At 45.2% G+C, this 11808-nt stretch overlaps 1 protein-coding gene and 1 long non-coding RNA gene across 3 annotated transcripts; one reads left to right on the top strand and one right to left on the bottom strand.

The window, feature by feature from the left end:
• On the top strand, positions 1 to 9411 carry LOC118691031 (fatty acyl-CoA hydrolase precursor, medium chain-like). Of its 2 annotated transcripts, XM_036390055.1 has the most exons (14): positions 1 to 76; positions 1520 to 1712; positions 2397 to 2541; positions 2985 to 3118; positions 3454 to 3607; positions 4475 to 4576; positions 5420 to 5524; positions 5656 to 5709; positions 6183 to 6323; positions 6407 to 6493; positions 7469 to 7616; positions 7802 to 7933; positions 8264 to 8336; positions 8767 to 9411. In XM_036390055.1, exons 1-14 carry the CDS (start codon positions 1 to 3, stop codon positions 8939 to 8941), a joined length of 1719 nt encoding a protein of 572 aa, XP_036245948.1. In that variant the 3' UTR covers positions 8942 to 9411. The 2 variants fall into 2 exon arrangements, with proteins under 2 accessions (XP_036245948.1, XP_054372085.1); XM_054516110.1 differs by lacking the exon at positions 5656 to 5709.
• LOC118691037 (uncharacterized) lies at positions 4705 to 10786 on the bottom strand. Its single transcript, XR_004980947.2, has 4 exons — positions 10663 to 10786; positions 8676 to 8809; positions 8063 to 8166; positions 4705 to 5811 (listed from the first exon to the last, which is right to left on the bottom strand). It is a non-coding gene; the product is annotated as an uncharacterized LOC118691037 (long non-coding RNA).
• Positions 10787 to 11808: the final 1022 nt, after the last annotated feature.

An 11808-nucleotide genomic window follows, 5' to 3' on the forward strand; every position in this document is an offset into this window, starting at 1 on the left:
ATGGCAGCTGCGAGGGACACGGCGCTGCTGGCCTGGATCCTCTGCCTCGGCGGCACGGCGCTGCTGGTAAACACAGGTAAACACCGGGGATACTGCCCAGGGCAGCTGCAGGAGACACGGCACCTGCAGCTGCTTCCCGGGGCCAGCCGAGAGCAGGGCACAAACCCTGGCCAGGGATGGGCAAAAACCCTGGGCAGGGATGGGCACAAACCCTGGGCAGGGAGGGGCAAAAACCCTGGGCTGAGCTGAGCACAAACCCAGGGCTGGGATGGGCAAAAACCCTGGGCAGGAATGGGCTCAAACCCTGGGCAGGGATGGGCTCAAACCCTGGGCTGAGCTGAGCACAAACCCTGGGCAGGGATGGGCTCAAACCCTGGGCAGGGATGGGCAAAAACCCTGGGCAGGGATGGGCAAAAACCCTGGGCTGAGCTGAGCACAAACCCTGGGCAGGGATGGGCTCAAACCCTGGGCAGGGATGGGCAAAAACCCTGGGCAGGGATGGGCTCAAACCCAGGGCTGGGATGGGCAAAAACCCTGGGCAGGGATGGGCTCAAACCCTGGGCAGGGATGGGCACAAACCCAGGGCTGGGATGGGCAAAAACCCTGGGCTGAGCTGGACAACACCTGGGCTGAGCTGGACACAAACCCTGGGCAGGGATGTGCACAAAACTGGGGCTCAGCTGGGCACAAACCCTGTCTGGAGCCAGGCAAAAACCTTGAGCAGGGATGGGCACAAACCCTGGGCAGGGATGGGCACAAACCCTGGGCAGGGATGGGCACAAACCCAGGGCTGGGATGGGCACAAACCCTGGGCTGAACTGAGCACAAACCCTGGACAGGGATGGGCAAAAACCCTGGGCTGAGCTGGACACAAACTGAGCTGCAGTAGCAAAACGTTCATTTCTGTTTTTAATCTGCTTTCAGTCATTTGTATTTCTTCCCTTCTTTGCAAATAGCAAAGTCAAATCCCTGTCGCAAAATCTTGCCTGCTGAGGCTGAGCAGCCACAGTACCACATCTGTATTTGATGTTAGAACTTTCACACAGATCTTAAAATGGGTTTTTATCTAACCACCCAGGGCTGAAAAAAAAAATTAAGATCTCTATGCAACCACCAATGTGTGTGTGGTAAGACAATACAAATTATATACCTGAAGGAGATGGACATACAGGCCAATCAAAATGAAGGCTGTAATAATGGCAGCTCTACTGATTTAATTAGGGTATAATGAAAGTACATCAGAATAAATTAAAATTAAACTAAAAAAAATTAAAGATTAGAACTTAAATTCAATTAAACTAAAATTTAATTGAGTAAACACCAGTAATCAAATTAGTAAAATAAAAGAGTAAAATAATATAGCATATTAAGATAGTATAGTGTTAAAGCTGAGAGTTTGTTGAAGCTTTATGTATAAAAACTACTTGTTTAAGTGCACAAAAGGTGTATATTTAAGTAGCAAATCTAGTAATTCCTTACAAACAGACCAGTGATGTGATTCTGTGCTGCTGTCCCACAGAACAACCAGAAGCAGAGACCAAATACGGGAGAGTCCGAGGGTACCAATTCCAAGTGGACACAGCTGACAGGACTGTAAATGTCTTTTTGGGACTTCCTTTTGCTAAGCCTCCACTTGGATCACTGAGGTTTTCTGAACCCCAGCCACCTGAGCCATGGGAAGGTGTCAGAGATGCCACTTCCTACCCACCAATGTAAGGCAATGACCAAACCACTGAACCTTTCATGATGTTAAACTCTGGGCACTTCCATGACACTGATGTGCTCACAGGGCCATCCATGAAGGCAAATTCCTTGGTGCCCCCTCGTTGCACCTGCAGCTGTCCCAGTGGATGCATTTCTAAAGACACTCTGGGAGCTGCTCTCTGTACCAGCAGCTGCTGTTTGACAGGCATCACAGATGAGCTGAGATGGAGCAGCACCTACAGACAATGCTCTGCCTCAGGAGCACTTGGCCATCCCTTACCAAGCACTGGAAACCTTGGCAGCATGGACAGAAAGGAGCTGAGGAAATGCTGGAACACAGCCTTAGGGGGAAACTGCCGAGTCAAGTGCTTAAAAGGGCACATAGGAAATGCACAGCAATTCCAATCTACCTTGTAAATGTCTCACTCACTCCTGTTGTCCTACTGGCCTTGTTTAGTGTCTCAAGGCTAATATCTGCCATTGCAATGCAAAAAGCTATTGGGGACTTCAAATAATTCATTTATATTTTCATATGTATTTCACATACCAATCTAAAAGTTTGCTGCAGATCAATTTCTGCTTGGCACTTTGTTGTGGAAGTACAAAAAAGCTTCTCTTCACTGCTTTCAGGTTTTTAGTTAGTTTCAGCTTGCCTATTACTTTTGTATTTATTTATTCACCTGTTTCTTCAGGTGTCTACAGGACCAAGTACAAGGACAGGATTTTTCAGACTTGATTACCAACAGAAAAGAGAAAGTTGCTCTGCAAGTGTCTGAGGATTGCTTGTACCTAAATGTCTACACACCTGTTTCTACAGGAGAAAACGAGAAGCTGCCTGTAAGCAAAATCCTAAAAACCTTTTGAGCAAAATTATCTGACAAGAAACTTCAACCTCTGCCATGAGCAGACATGCAGGGGCACTTTTGTAGCGATGAACAACTTACATGCTTTATCCCAGCCAATATTAGCTGGAATTAAAGAGACACAACACCCTATTTTACAAGTAAAATTGTATTGCCATTTAGCTAAGCAGTGCTTGATTTAATCCAAAGGATCTGTCCAAAGTCACAGGGCACTGACACAGTGTAAGCATTTAACAAAAGCAGTGCCATTTTGTAGCCCTGCAGACCTTAGATTTGAATGATTTCTACAATTTGTGAAATGTATTCTGAAAGAATCAGGAGAGAAATAGCACCAAATGTTGTTTCTTGGGCTATATTTAGTTTTTCTCACTGCGGGCTCTTACCTGTGCTGGGTTGATCCTGTGTTTCTTGTTCCAGGTCCTAGTGTGGATCCATGGAGGTGGATTAGTTTTTGGAGCAGCTTCATCATATGATGGCTCAGTACTTGCAGCATTTGACAATGTGGTGGTTGTAGCAATTCAGTACAGATTAGGTATTGCTGGATATTTTAGGTAAGTTGGTTGCTCTCAGTTTTTCCTAAGTGTTTTCTAAAAGGATGTGTGCAAAGCCCTTGTAAAGAGAAGTGCAGAAGACTTGCTTATGCAAAGAAACATTTCTGAACTGCACCTGCAGCACTGGGGACAATTTCCAGTCCCTAGGCAGCTTCCAGGTCTGTTCTTGTGGGGCTGCTGCTCCAATCTCAGGGATGCCCGAGCCATCCATTTGTCAGTCGTGGAGGCAAGTTCTGTGCAGAGAATGGCAGATGATTTCTCACACCACAGATTGTACTTTCCTCTGCCTCCTGGCTTGCATTGAGCACTTGAACAAATCTGTTCTCTCCCGGCAGCACTGGTGATGAGCATGCCCGAGGTAACTGGGGATATTTAGACCAAGTGGCGGCTCTTCGGTGGATTCAGGAAAATATCATGCATTTTGGAGGAGATCCAGGATCTGTCACTATCTTTGGAGAATCTGCAGGAGGAATCAGTGTTTCTGCTCTTGTAAGTTCACAGTAATATTGAATTGTAATTACTTAGGGGAAAAACCCCCTCCTTCTATTTTCAGTATCCGCATGGGAAGTCAGCGAGAGAAAAGGGCGGGGTTACAGTGACACATCACCTGGGTCTTTGATAACACAACAAGGCAAAACACCACAGACTTTGAATGACAAAAATGTGTCATTTTCATGCTCAAATGTTGTGGTTAAGGAAGAGAATGTTATTACTCATCTGTTGAATTAAATTTTGGTCGATTTGGGTTTTTTTCCCCAATGTAAAAAACCCTCAAGGTCTAATCTCATGAGAAAAGTCCTTTAGGAGGAGTTGTGGACTCTTGCCCAATTCTGTTTGCTTTGACAGCACAAAGTGATTGAGGTGAATAGTTCTGGTAGCTGGTGCAGCCCTGCAGTTTGTGACGCTGAGATTGTGTAAAATCTTTACTCCAACACGGAGCACATTGGCTGTGACTCTCTCCTTCTCCAGGTGGCTGCTTTGGTACAGCTCACACAGCCCAGCCAGGCTTCCTTGTACCTGGCATACACATCCCTGCTTCCTCGGGCCAGAAGCTCTTTCCTGCCCTTCTGCAGCAGAGCCAGCCTGCCTTGGGCACATCCCATCTGTACCTGCCCTGCAGGGCGATGCTGGGAGGCCCTGGGAGCAAAGGGCAGGGGGAGGGAAAGGCCCTGAACTCCCCATCCCTGCCAGGGCTGCCAAAGCACTTTGCACAGCTGGGCTATGGCCAGAGGCTGCACAGGGACACTCTTAGCACATGGCCTTTCCAAATGCTCCCAATGGCCACTGCTGATACTGAAACCCAAAATCCCAGGGGAGAACACAGTGCTTGTCATGCTTGTCCTTGCTTTCTCACAGGTCTTATCTCCCCTGGCCAAGGGCTTGTTCCACAAGGCCATTTCAGAGAGTGGCACTGCAGCCCTGGGCTTGTTCACTGACCAGCCTAAGGAGGATGCACAGGTGGGTACTTGTGGGAATTTTAATTCCTTTTTCCAGATAGTTCTGCATATATTACACTGTTCAGTCCAAAATATTGAATCATGTGAATTCACATTTCTTGTGGATCAAAGCAGTCATTAAAGACAGTATTTCTGTGTGCAAATAGTACATGTTTAATGATGTGTTGCTTTTCAAACACCCAAATATCCCCAATGAGAGAAGAATGAAAAGTCCAGGAATATTGTAACATGTAGTATCATCAAAAAACTGAACTTATACTGTTCAGTTTTATACTGTCTGATACTGAAACCAGTATCAGACTCTGAATACTCTTCTCTTCCCCTCCTGTTTGATGCCTGTAGTGTGCAAATAAACAAGACTTTATTCAGTTGTTTTTTTTACTTTGAGAACTACAGGCTTCCAGCCCTTTCTTTTCTCTTCAACTGCAAGGAACAATTTCCAGAACCTGGAAGCTGGGACATAAGAGAGACTGCTGTCTCTAATGACAGCTCTTGCTCCAGCCAAAAAGACATCACCAAGAGTGGTAGAATGTGCTCCCTGTTGCAGATGGTTTATTCTCTAACTCCTTTATGTCACCCAGCCTTCTCAGCCCAGCCTGTTATTCACCAGCATTGTCTCAGAATATTTCTGTATCAAAAAAACCTGCAGTCAGAGGTTTTCCCCTTCTTCCCAGCCCATGGTGTGAAGGATTGTGAGGGCTTCCAGTGCCCTCCCTCAGGAGCTGGGACAGCCAGGCTCCAGCACCCTTTGTGCAGGAGCTTTGGCTGCTCCTGCTGCACTCGGTGTCTCACAGAGCCAGACAGAGGAAATGTGTCCAAGACTGTTTGTTCTCACTGCTTGCAGAAAATTGCTGCTGTCTCTGGCTGTGAAAAATCCAGTTCAGCTGCAATGGTTGAATGCTTGAGAGGAAAAACAGAAGAAGAACTACTACAGATAACACAAAAAATGGTAGGTGAAATGATTCTTCTTGCATTTAAATGACATCTCAGATCTTTTCATCCCAGAGAATACTCTTTGTGGGCTGTAATATTAGAAGAACCTGAAGTGGTTGTAAAATCTGACGTTCTTGACTTTTTCAGGACATGACAACACTGCAGATCTGCAATGACACCTCGCCTGAAAAGTGCAAACAGGTTCCTGCCCTTCATTCTGCATGCACTTGGAGCTGCCTGTGGTTTGCTGTCGTGCTCTACCAGGGCAAGGAACAGAAAATGGCACAGATGATTCTGGAGAACCTGAAAATCAAACCATATATTATGTCCAACTTAAAAGTTCTTATCACATTGCTTATGTGCCTTTGAAACTTCAATACAGAAGTGGTTTTTCCCCCACTGTTCCACAAATCCATGGCCATAATTAAAAAAGGAAAGATGTAAATTGAACATAATGACTTCTGCTTCACAAATACTAGAAGTATAATGTTAATCTTCACAGAACCTCCTTCCTAGAGCAGTAGAACAGTCTGAGAAAATGTTAAGATGGCATGGATATAATTACTTTTTGTATTTTCATTTGGCTTCAGCTTGGAACTGCAGTTAAATCTGAACTACTTTAGGAAGCAAAAGGAATGCGCTAATGAAATTTTCTTCGTTCCGTTTTTGTTCAGGATTTCTTTTTCATCAGTGGATGTGTAGATGGTGTATTTTTTCCAAAGAGTCCCAGGGAACTACTCTCAGAAAAATCAATCAATGCTGTCCCATACATCATAGGAATAAATAACTGTGAATATGGATATTTACTTCCTATGGTAAGAGAATTATAAAGTTGATATATAAATATCATTTTGTAAATAGAGGCTTCTTTAATAGTATGATTCTCTGTATCACACAGATGATGAAATATCCTCCTTTTGTGGATGGTCTGGATAAAGATGTTGCACGTCAAATTTTACAGAGCAACTTAGCACTAATCTTTAAGGTAAGAGAGCAGTTTCAGAATAACTCAGTGCTGCTGCTTGGCTGGTCAGGCTGGTTTCACCCCTGGAGGGACACATTTCACAGGGAAATGCCATTGTGCTGGACAGCTCCCTGAACTGGGGCAGAAACAGGCACCCATGTGCTGCATTCCTGTTACCTCCAGTGACTGCAAATACCCTCTCCATTTCCAGCCTAAATGTCCATCTTCCTCAAAAGGAGTTCTGTGGGAATCCAGGAGTGATGCAGGTACATAAACAAGGTCTCTTGGATATTGTAGATCCTCCCAGTTATGCAAGACGTGCAGAGTAGCAGCAGGTCTGGCAGGACACCTATGGGACACAACCTCCTAAAGCAGTAGCTGGGCACTGGAAAGGAAAGCCTGAGAGGTTTGGAGTGCTCTGACACCTTCCTTCAGGTTTCTCGAGGTTTTGCTTCCCTGTAATTTACAAATCTCTTGGCTTTGTGGTGCCTTTGTGCTCTCCTGAAGCTAATCCATAGAAAAGTACAGATTATGAGGTAAGAATTAAGGACTCTAGAAGCAGGGCCAGTACTTGCAAGGATCATTCAATGACACAAACATCCACCATGAACTTGGAAATGCAGAGCCCAAGCTTGTACTGAACGGGAAAAATTATGGTTATCTACCACAATCAATGGATTTTATGAAATCCAGCAGGATCTCTGTGCTGTTGTGAAGGTGTTTCCACAGAAGAGAGAAGAGTCAGCATCACTGACTGCTGCTTATCTAAAGGTGCTTGATCCTTTGATCTTGCATCCCTCTTTTCCCCAAGATCACCTGTATCCACAGCTGTGGAACTTCACTCTGAGCTCTGAGCCACACTCTGACACAGCTGGGGATTTTCTCTGAAAGCTGTTGTTGAGGATTAGCCAGGGATGTGCAGAGGCCACACTCACCCACTGCTGCTGCTCCTTGTAACATTCATCATCATTATAATACTTTTCATTGCTGTTTCAGGGCCTTACATCTGAAGTTGTTGACAGAGTGTACAAGGAGTACATGGGGGATGCAGAAAGCCCTGCTCAGGTCCGAGATGGCCTCCTGGATGCAATGGGAGATGTCTACTTTGTCATCTCATCTGTGGAAGTGGCCAGATACCACAGAGGTACCCAGCAGCTTCAGAACAGCTGTACAATTCTGTCGGGGGCTGGTGTGGACAGTGTGCAGCACTTTTCACCATCCAGAGCACTGACAGTGCTTTTATTTAACCAAAACAGTTTTTCATGAAAGTTTATCATCTCTGGAGCAGTATTTTCAGCTCTCAAACCAGCACTTTTCTGTATCCTCTAGATGCTGGCAACCCAGTCTACTTTTATGAATTCCAACATCGGCCGAGTTCCGCGGAAGGTTTGGTACCAGAGTTTGTAAAAGCAGATCATGGAGCTGAGATTGCCTTTGTCTTTGGAAAGCCATTCTTAGCTGGTAATGTACCCATATGCACTCCATCTTCCTTTTAGACCTTCATTATTTCTCATTTCAATTACTGCAGGGCTTTAGAATAGAATTTCTCTCTTATGAGCATTATAAACATTATACTTATTATAAGCATACCTTATATATCATAAGCATCATTATGAGCATAAGCATCTTCTGTCTTCAGGAGCAGATACTTTTCATTACATCATTCATCTGCAGGTCTCTCCTACAAAAACCTCCTAGAAAAACAGGGCAACCAGGAGAAGTGTTGCAATTGATACAGCTGATACTCATTAGTTACTTTCTAATGTGGCCCTTCCCTCTCTCCCTTTGCAGGAGGGGCTACAGAAGAAGAAAATGAACTTAGCAGAACTGTTATGAGATACTGGACCAACTTTGCTAAAAATGGGTGAGAATCACAGTGCTAATTACAGCTCAAGTTCAGTCTGTGCTGCCCAGAAGGTACTTACCTGCCTGAAGCAGTACTTACATGCTGCTTCCTAGAAATTTGACAGAATTTAAGAGAAATATTGAAGCAATATCTCTTCTTAATGGTCTCTTAAAATAAAAAAAAAAAAACCAGCAGAAATGAGGAAGAAAAAAGTCTAAGAGCAGTTACTCCATCTGCAATGGAGTTTTAGATCTAAAATGAATGGCAACTTTTACACTTTTGCTGTTCCACTGATGAGCATTTTCATAAAATACTGTCCATTTGTTCAGGTACCAGAATCACATCAGCTGGGCTCACCTGTTGGTTTTCTGAACTGCTCTGAACCTGAGCAGTCAGACAGCAATGGATTGGCAAATGGAGAGCTAACTTGTCCTTCTGTTGTTTCCAGAAATCCCAACGGAGAGGGCTTGGTCCATTGGCCACAGTATGACCTGGAGGAAAAATACCTGGAAATAGACCTGGAGCAAAAGGCAGCAGAGAAACTGAAAGAACACAGAGTGCAGTTTTGGGCACAGCTCATGAAACAAAGTCAGACTGGAAGGAGAAAACACACAGATTTATAAGAACTGTGGAGGGCACAGTTTGCTTTTAAAGCCCAAAGGAAAGTCAAACAAAATGAGTTTGTCAGCATACAGAGTAATAATCACCTCCTAACTCACTGTTGTGTAATCTGCTGTCCTAATCACAGTGAAGGGAGAGAAACAAGGGGCATTCAGAATGTTTGTCAGACTGAAAATCACTATTTAATGAAGCAAGCAGAAAAACAAAACCCCAATCTGTCCAGGTCCAGACAGACCATGGTACCTACTCAGGGCAAATCAAAACTGAATACTGAGGTGGGAATGGGCAAATGAACTGAAATCTGTAAGAAGTTATAGATATAGACTATACCATAAGTGTCAGAATATTTTATATGCTTATTCCCTTCTTCTTGCAGAAAGGCATGGCCAGTTGTCCTTCCTAGGGACTCTTTCTGCTTTCTTTAACTGGAAATAGCTTGTAGGCAGCAGAGCATCCATCAAACTACACCTGGGAGGTGGGCTTGACATCTCACAAAAGAGGACAGAAAACCTCTACCTGTTTTATTGCTTTGTGAATTGTTCTAAATAAATGCTGCTTTGATTTTTTGGAACTTCCTTTTCTTTCACTTAACTGATGGAGGCTCATTCCGAGAGGTCGAGGCACACGCGAGGAGCCAGAAACCTGCCCAGGTTCTTTCTTCCACACAAATGGTTTCAGGTATGAATCTTTTCAGGTGTCTGTGCAGGACCTGAGGCTTAAGGCTCTTCCACAGACTCTTCTGGGGTGTGACTGTGTGTCCTTCATTCCTTCCTGGCAATTGCCCAGTCCAGGGGCTGCAGGAGGACGCACTGCTGGCAGGACAGACGCCCACAGAGGCGGGGGGGAGCAAAGGCTGGTGGTGCTCCCTGCGCTTTGCTGGCTCAGCAGCACCAGAGAGAAGATCTGCTGACGCGCAGAGTGTGCACCCCCAGCCTCCCCCAGCTGGGGAAGGGCTCAGGGCACACCGGGAGGCAAGTGGCTTTTTGCCAAGTTACATGGCAAGCAGGATACAGAGGAACAATGTGGGAATCCAGGAAGCCAGGAGAGCTCTCCTCATGGCCATTAACAAACAAACAGCCCTACTCCAACTACCCCTTGCACTGCTGCCCAGCTCCCACATCCCACAGCACCCAGGGGGCTCTCACAGGGACAGCCCAAGCTCCTGCTGCAGGTATTGACCCTTGTAGGTGTCCTCTTCTTCCTGCTCACCCCTGGGTTCACTTGCTTTTGCACACCTGTGGATCTCAAGCAGTGCCATCTGCACTATCTGGCCACCCCCTTTTCTGCATTTTCCATAACTTGTGAAAAACTCCAGCTGTGGCAATTAGGAACAGCTAATTGCAGCAACCATGCTGCCACTTCTGTCACACATTTCTTACCCCTTCCCTTGTTCTGCTCTGACACAGCCTTTATGTCCATTAGTGGTGTGTTTGTTGAATCAATGTGCCAGTCCCTGTACATTCACAAAAATCATTATCCTGACAAGACAGAAGGAATCCTGTGTCTTTGGGAATGCAGAACCATCAGTATAACTCCTGGGTAGAAAGGAGGCACACATTGGGCACACATGAGAACAAAGTCGTTTCTGACTGTGTGAGAGGAAGTGTTCTGTCCATCTGTGGATTTTAAAGCCCAAATATAAAGACTGGTACACACTTTTAAAGAGAAAGGAATGACACCACGGCCACAGTGAATAGGCCACATTTAAACAGCAGATCCTTACCTTACGTCCCAAACCTCATTTTATTTCATAGCTTCAGTATTCATGGTCACTTGGTTCAGATTCCCAGCTGCAGCTATCGTTGAAGAAATTCTCAGCAGTATATTTACTGATACTATTCAGCAAGAACTGCTGCTGTTCTGTTTTTCACATTCTGTCAATAAAAGCCTTCATCTTTTCTTTTGAAGTTTATTAATTATCTATAATTACTATAATTGCCTTTCCAAGGTGGTCAGTATGTTTGTTCTGTGCCAGTCCCTCTTCTCAGATCATCTTGTTGCTAAGTGTGAAATATGCAAATTTTTATTAAGATACGATGTTGTTTGCAGCTTGATAACTTGTAACTTGCAAACCTGATCAACAAGGAGGGAGATTTGATCCATGAAACAGAGCGGCCAACAAGCTCCAAGTGATGTGCAGCTGTTAGAAACACAAATTCCTGGTCAGCAGCATTGCCTTGTTAAGGTTTGGGGCTGGACATGTTCCGATGATCTCAGCCCCGTGGGAAGTTAACAGAGATCAGGAGACGGATTTCCACCGATACCCGAGAACACAGAATTCAGCAGCCACGAGGACAAGGAACAAACCAAGGCCGCTCAGTAACTGTGTGGAATCAGCTCCGAGCGGGTAAAGGAGAATTTAGGCTAAGGCTGTTTCCAAGGGAAAAGCTGTGGTGGAAGCCAGGTTGTGGCAGTCTTGTGTTCCCCTTGGGATGCCTTTTGCAGCTGCAGTGTGCCTGGAGCTCTGGGCTTTGTGGTTTCAAAACCCTAACCCTAGATTTAACCCTAGGTGTAACCCTAACTCTAGACAGTAAACAGTGCCTTAGGCTAAGACTGGTTCCAAGGAAAAAGCTGTGGGGGAAGCCGTGTTGTGGCAGTTTTACAGGGGCAGGTCAGGAGCACCAACTCTCGGAGCGGCCCACAGGAAAGCAGCGAGACAAAGGAGGAGAAAGAGAGAGAGTGGCAGTGATCAGCAGGAGAGGCGAGACACTCATTAACCAATAGAAGAGAGAATACTAATTAATAGGGGAACTACGTACCTTGTAACAATGCATATTAATGTTTCTGTTTGCTAAAAGCTGTAAAGAGTGGAAAGTTTGGCTGGTCATGCTGCTCGCTTCGTGGATTTGCCACCCAGTGCCTTTCAGCG

This window comes from Molothrus ater, chromosome 12 (assembly GCF_012460135.2).
Source record: "Molothrus ater isolate BHLD 08-10-18 breed brown headed cowbird chromosome 12, BPBGC_Mater_1.1, whole genome shotgun sequence".
NCBI classification, from domain to species: Eukaryota; Metazoa; Chordata; class Aves; order Passeriformes; family Icteridae; genus Molothrus; species Molothrus ater.

Bases quoted from the DNA above. Each gene is read 5' to 3' on its own strand.
- LOC118691031 (XM_036390055.1), top strand. From the start codon at position 1: ATGGCAGCTGCGAGGGACACGGCGCTGCTGGCCTGGATCCTCTGCCTC. The intron at 77-1,519 runs GTAAACACCGGG...GCTGTCCCACAG, and splicing joins GGCGCTGCTGGTAAACACAG to AACAACCAGAAGCAGAGACC. The intron at 3,608-4,474 runs GTAAGTTCACAG...GCTTTCTCACAG, and splicing joins GAATCAGTGTTTCTGCTCTT to GTCTTATCTCCCCTGGCCAA.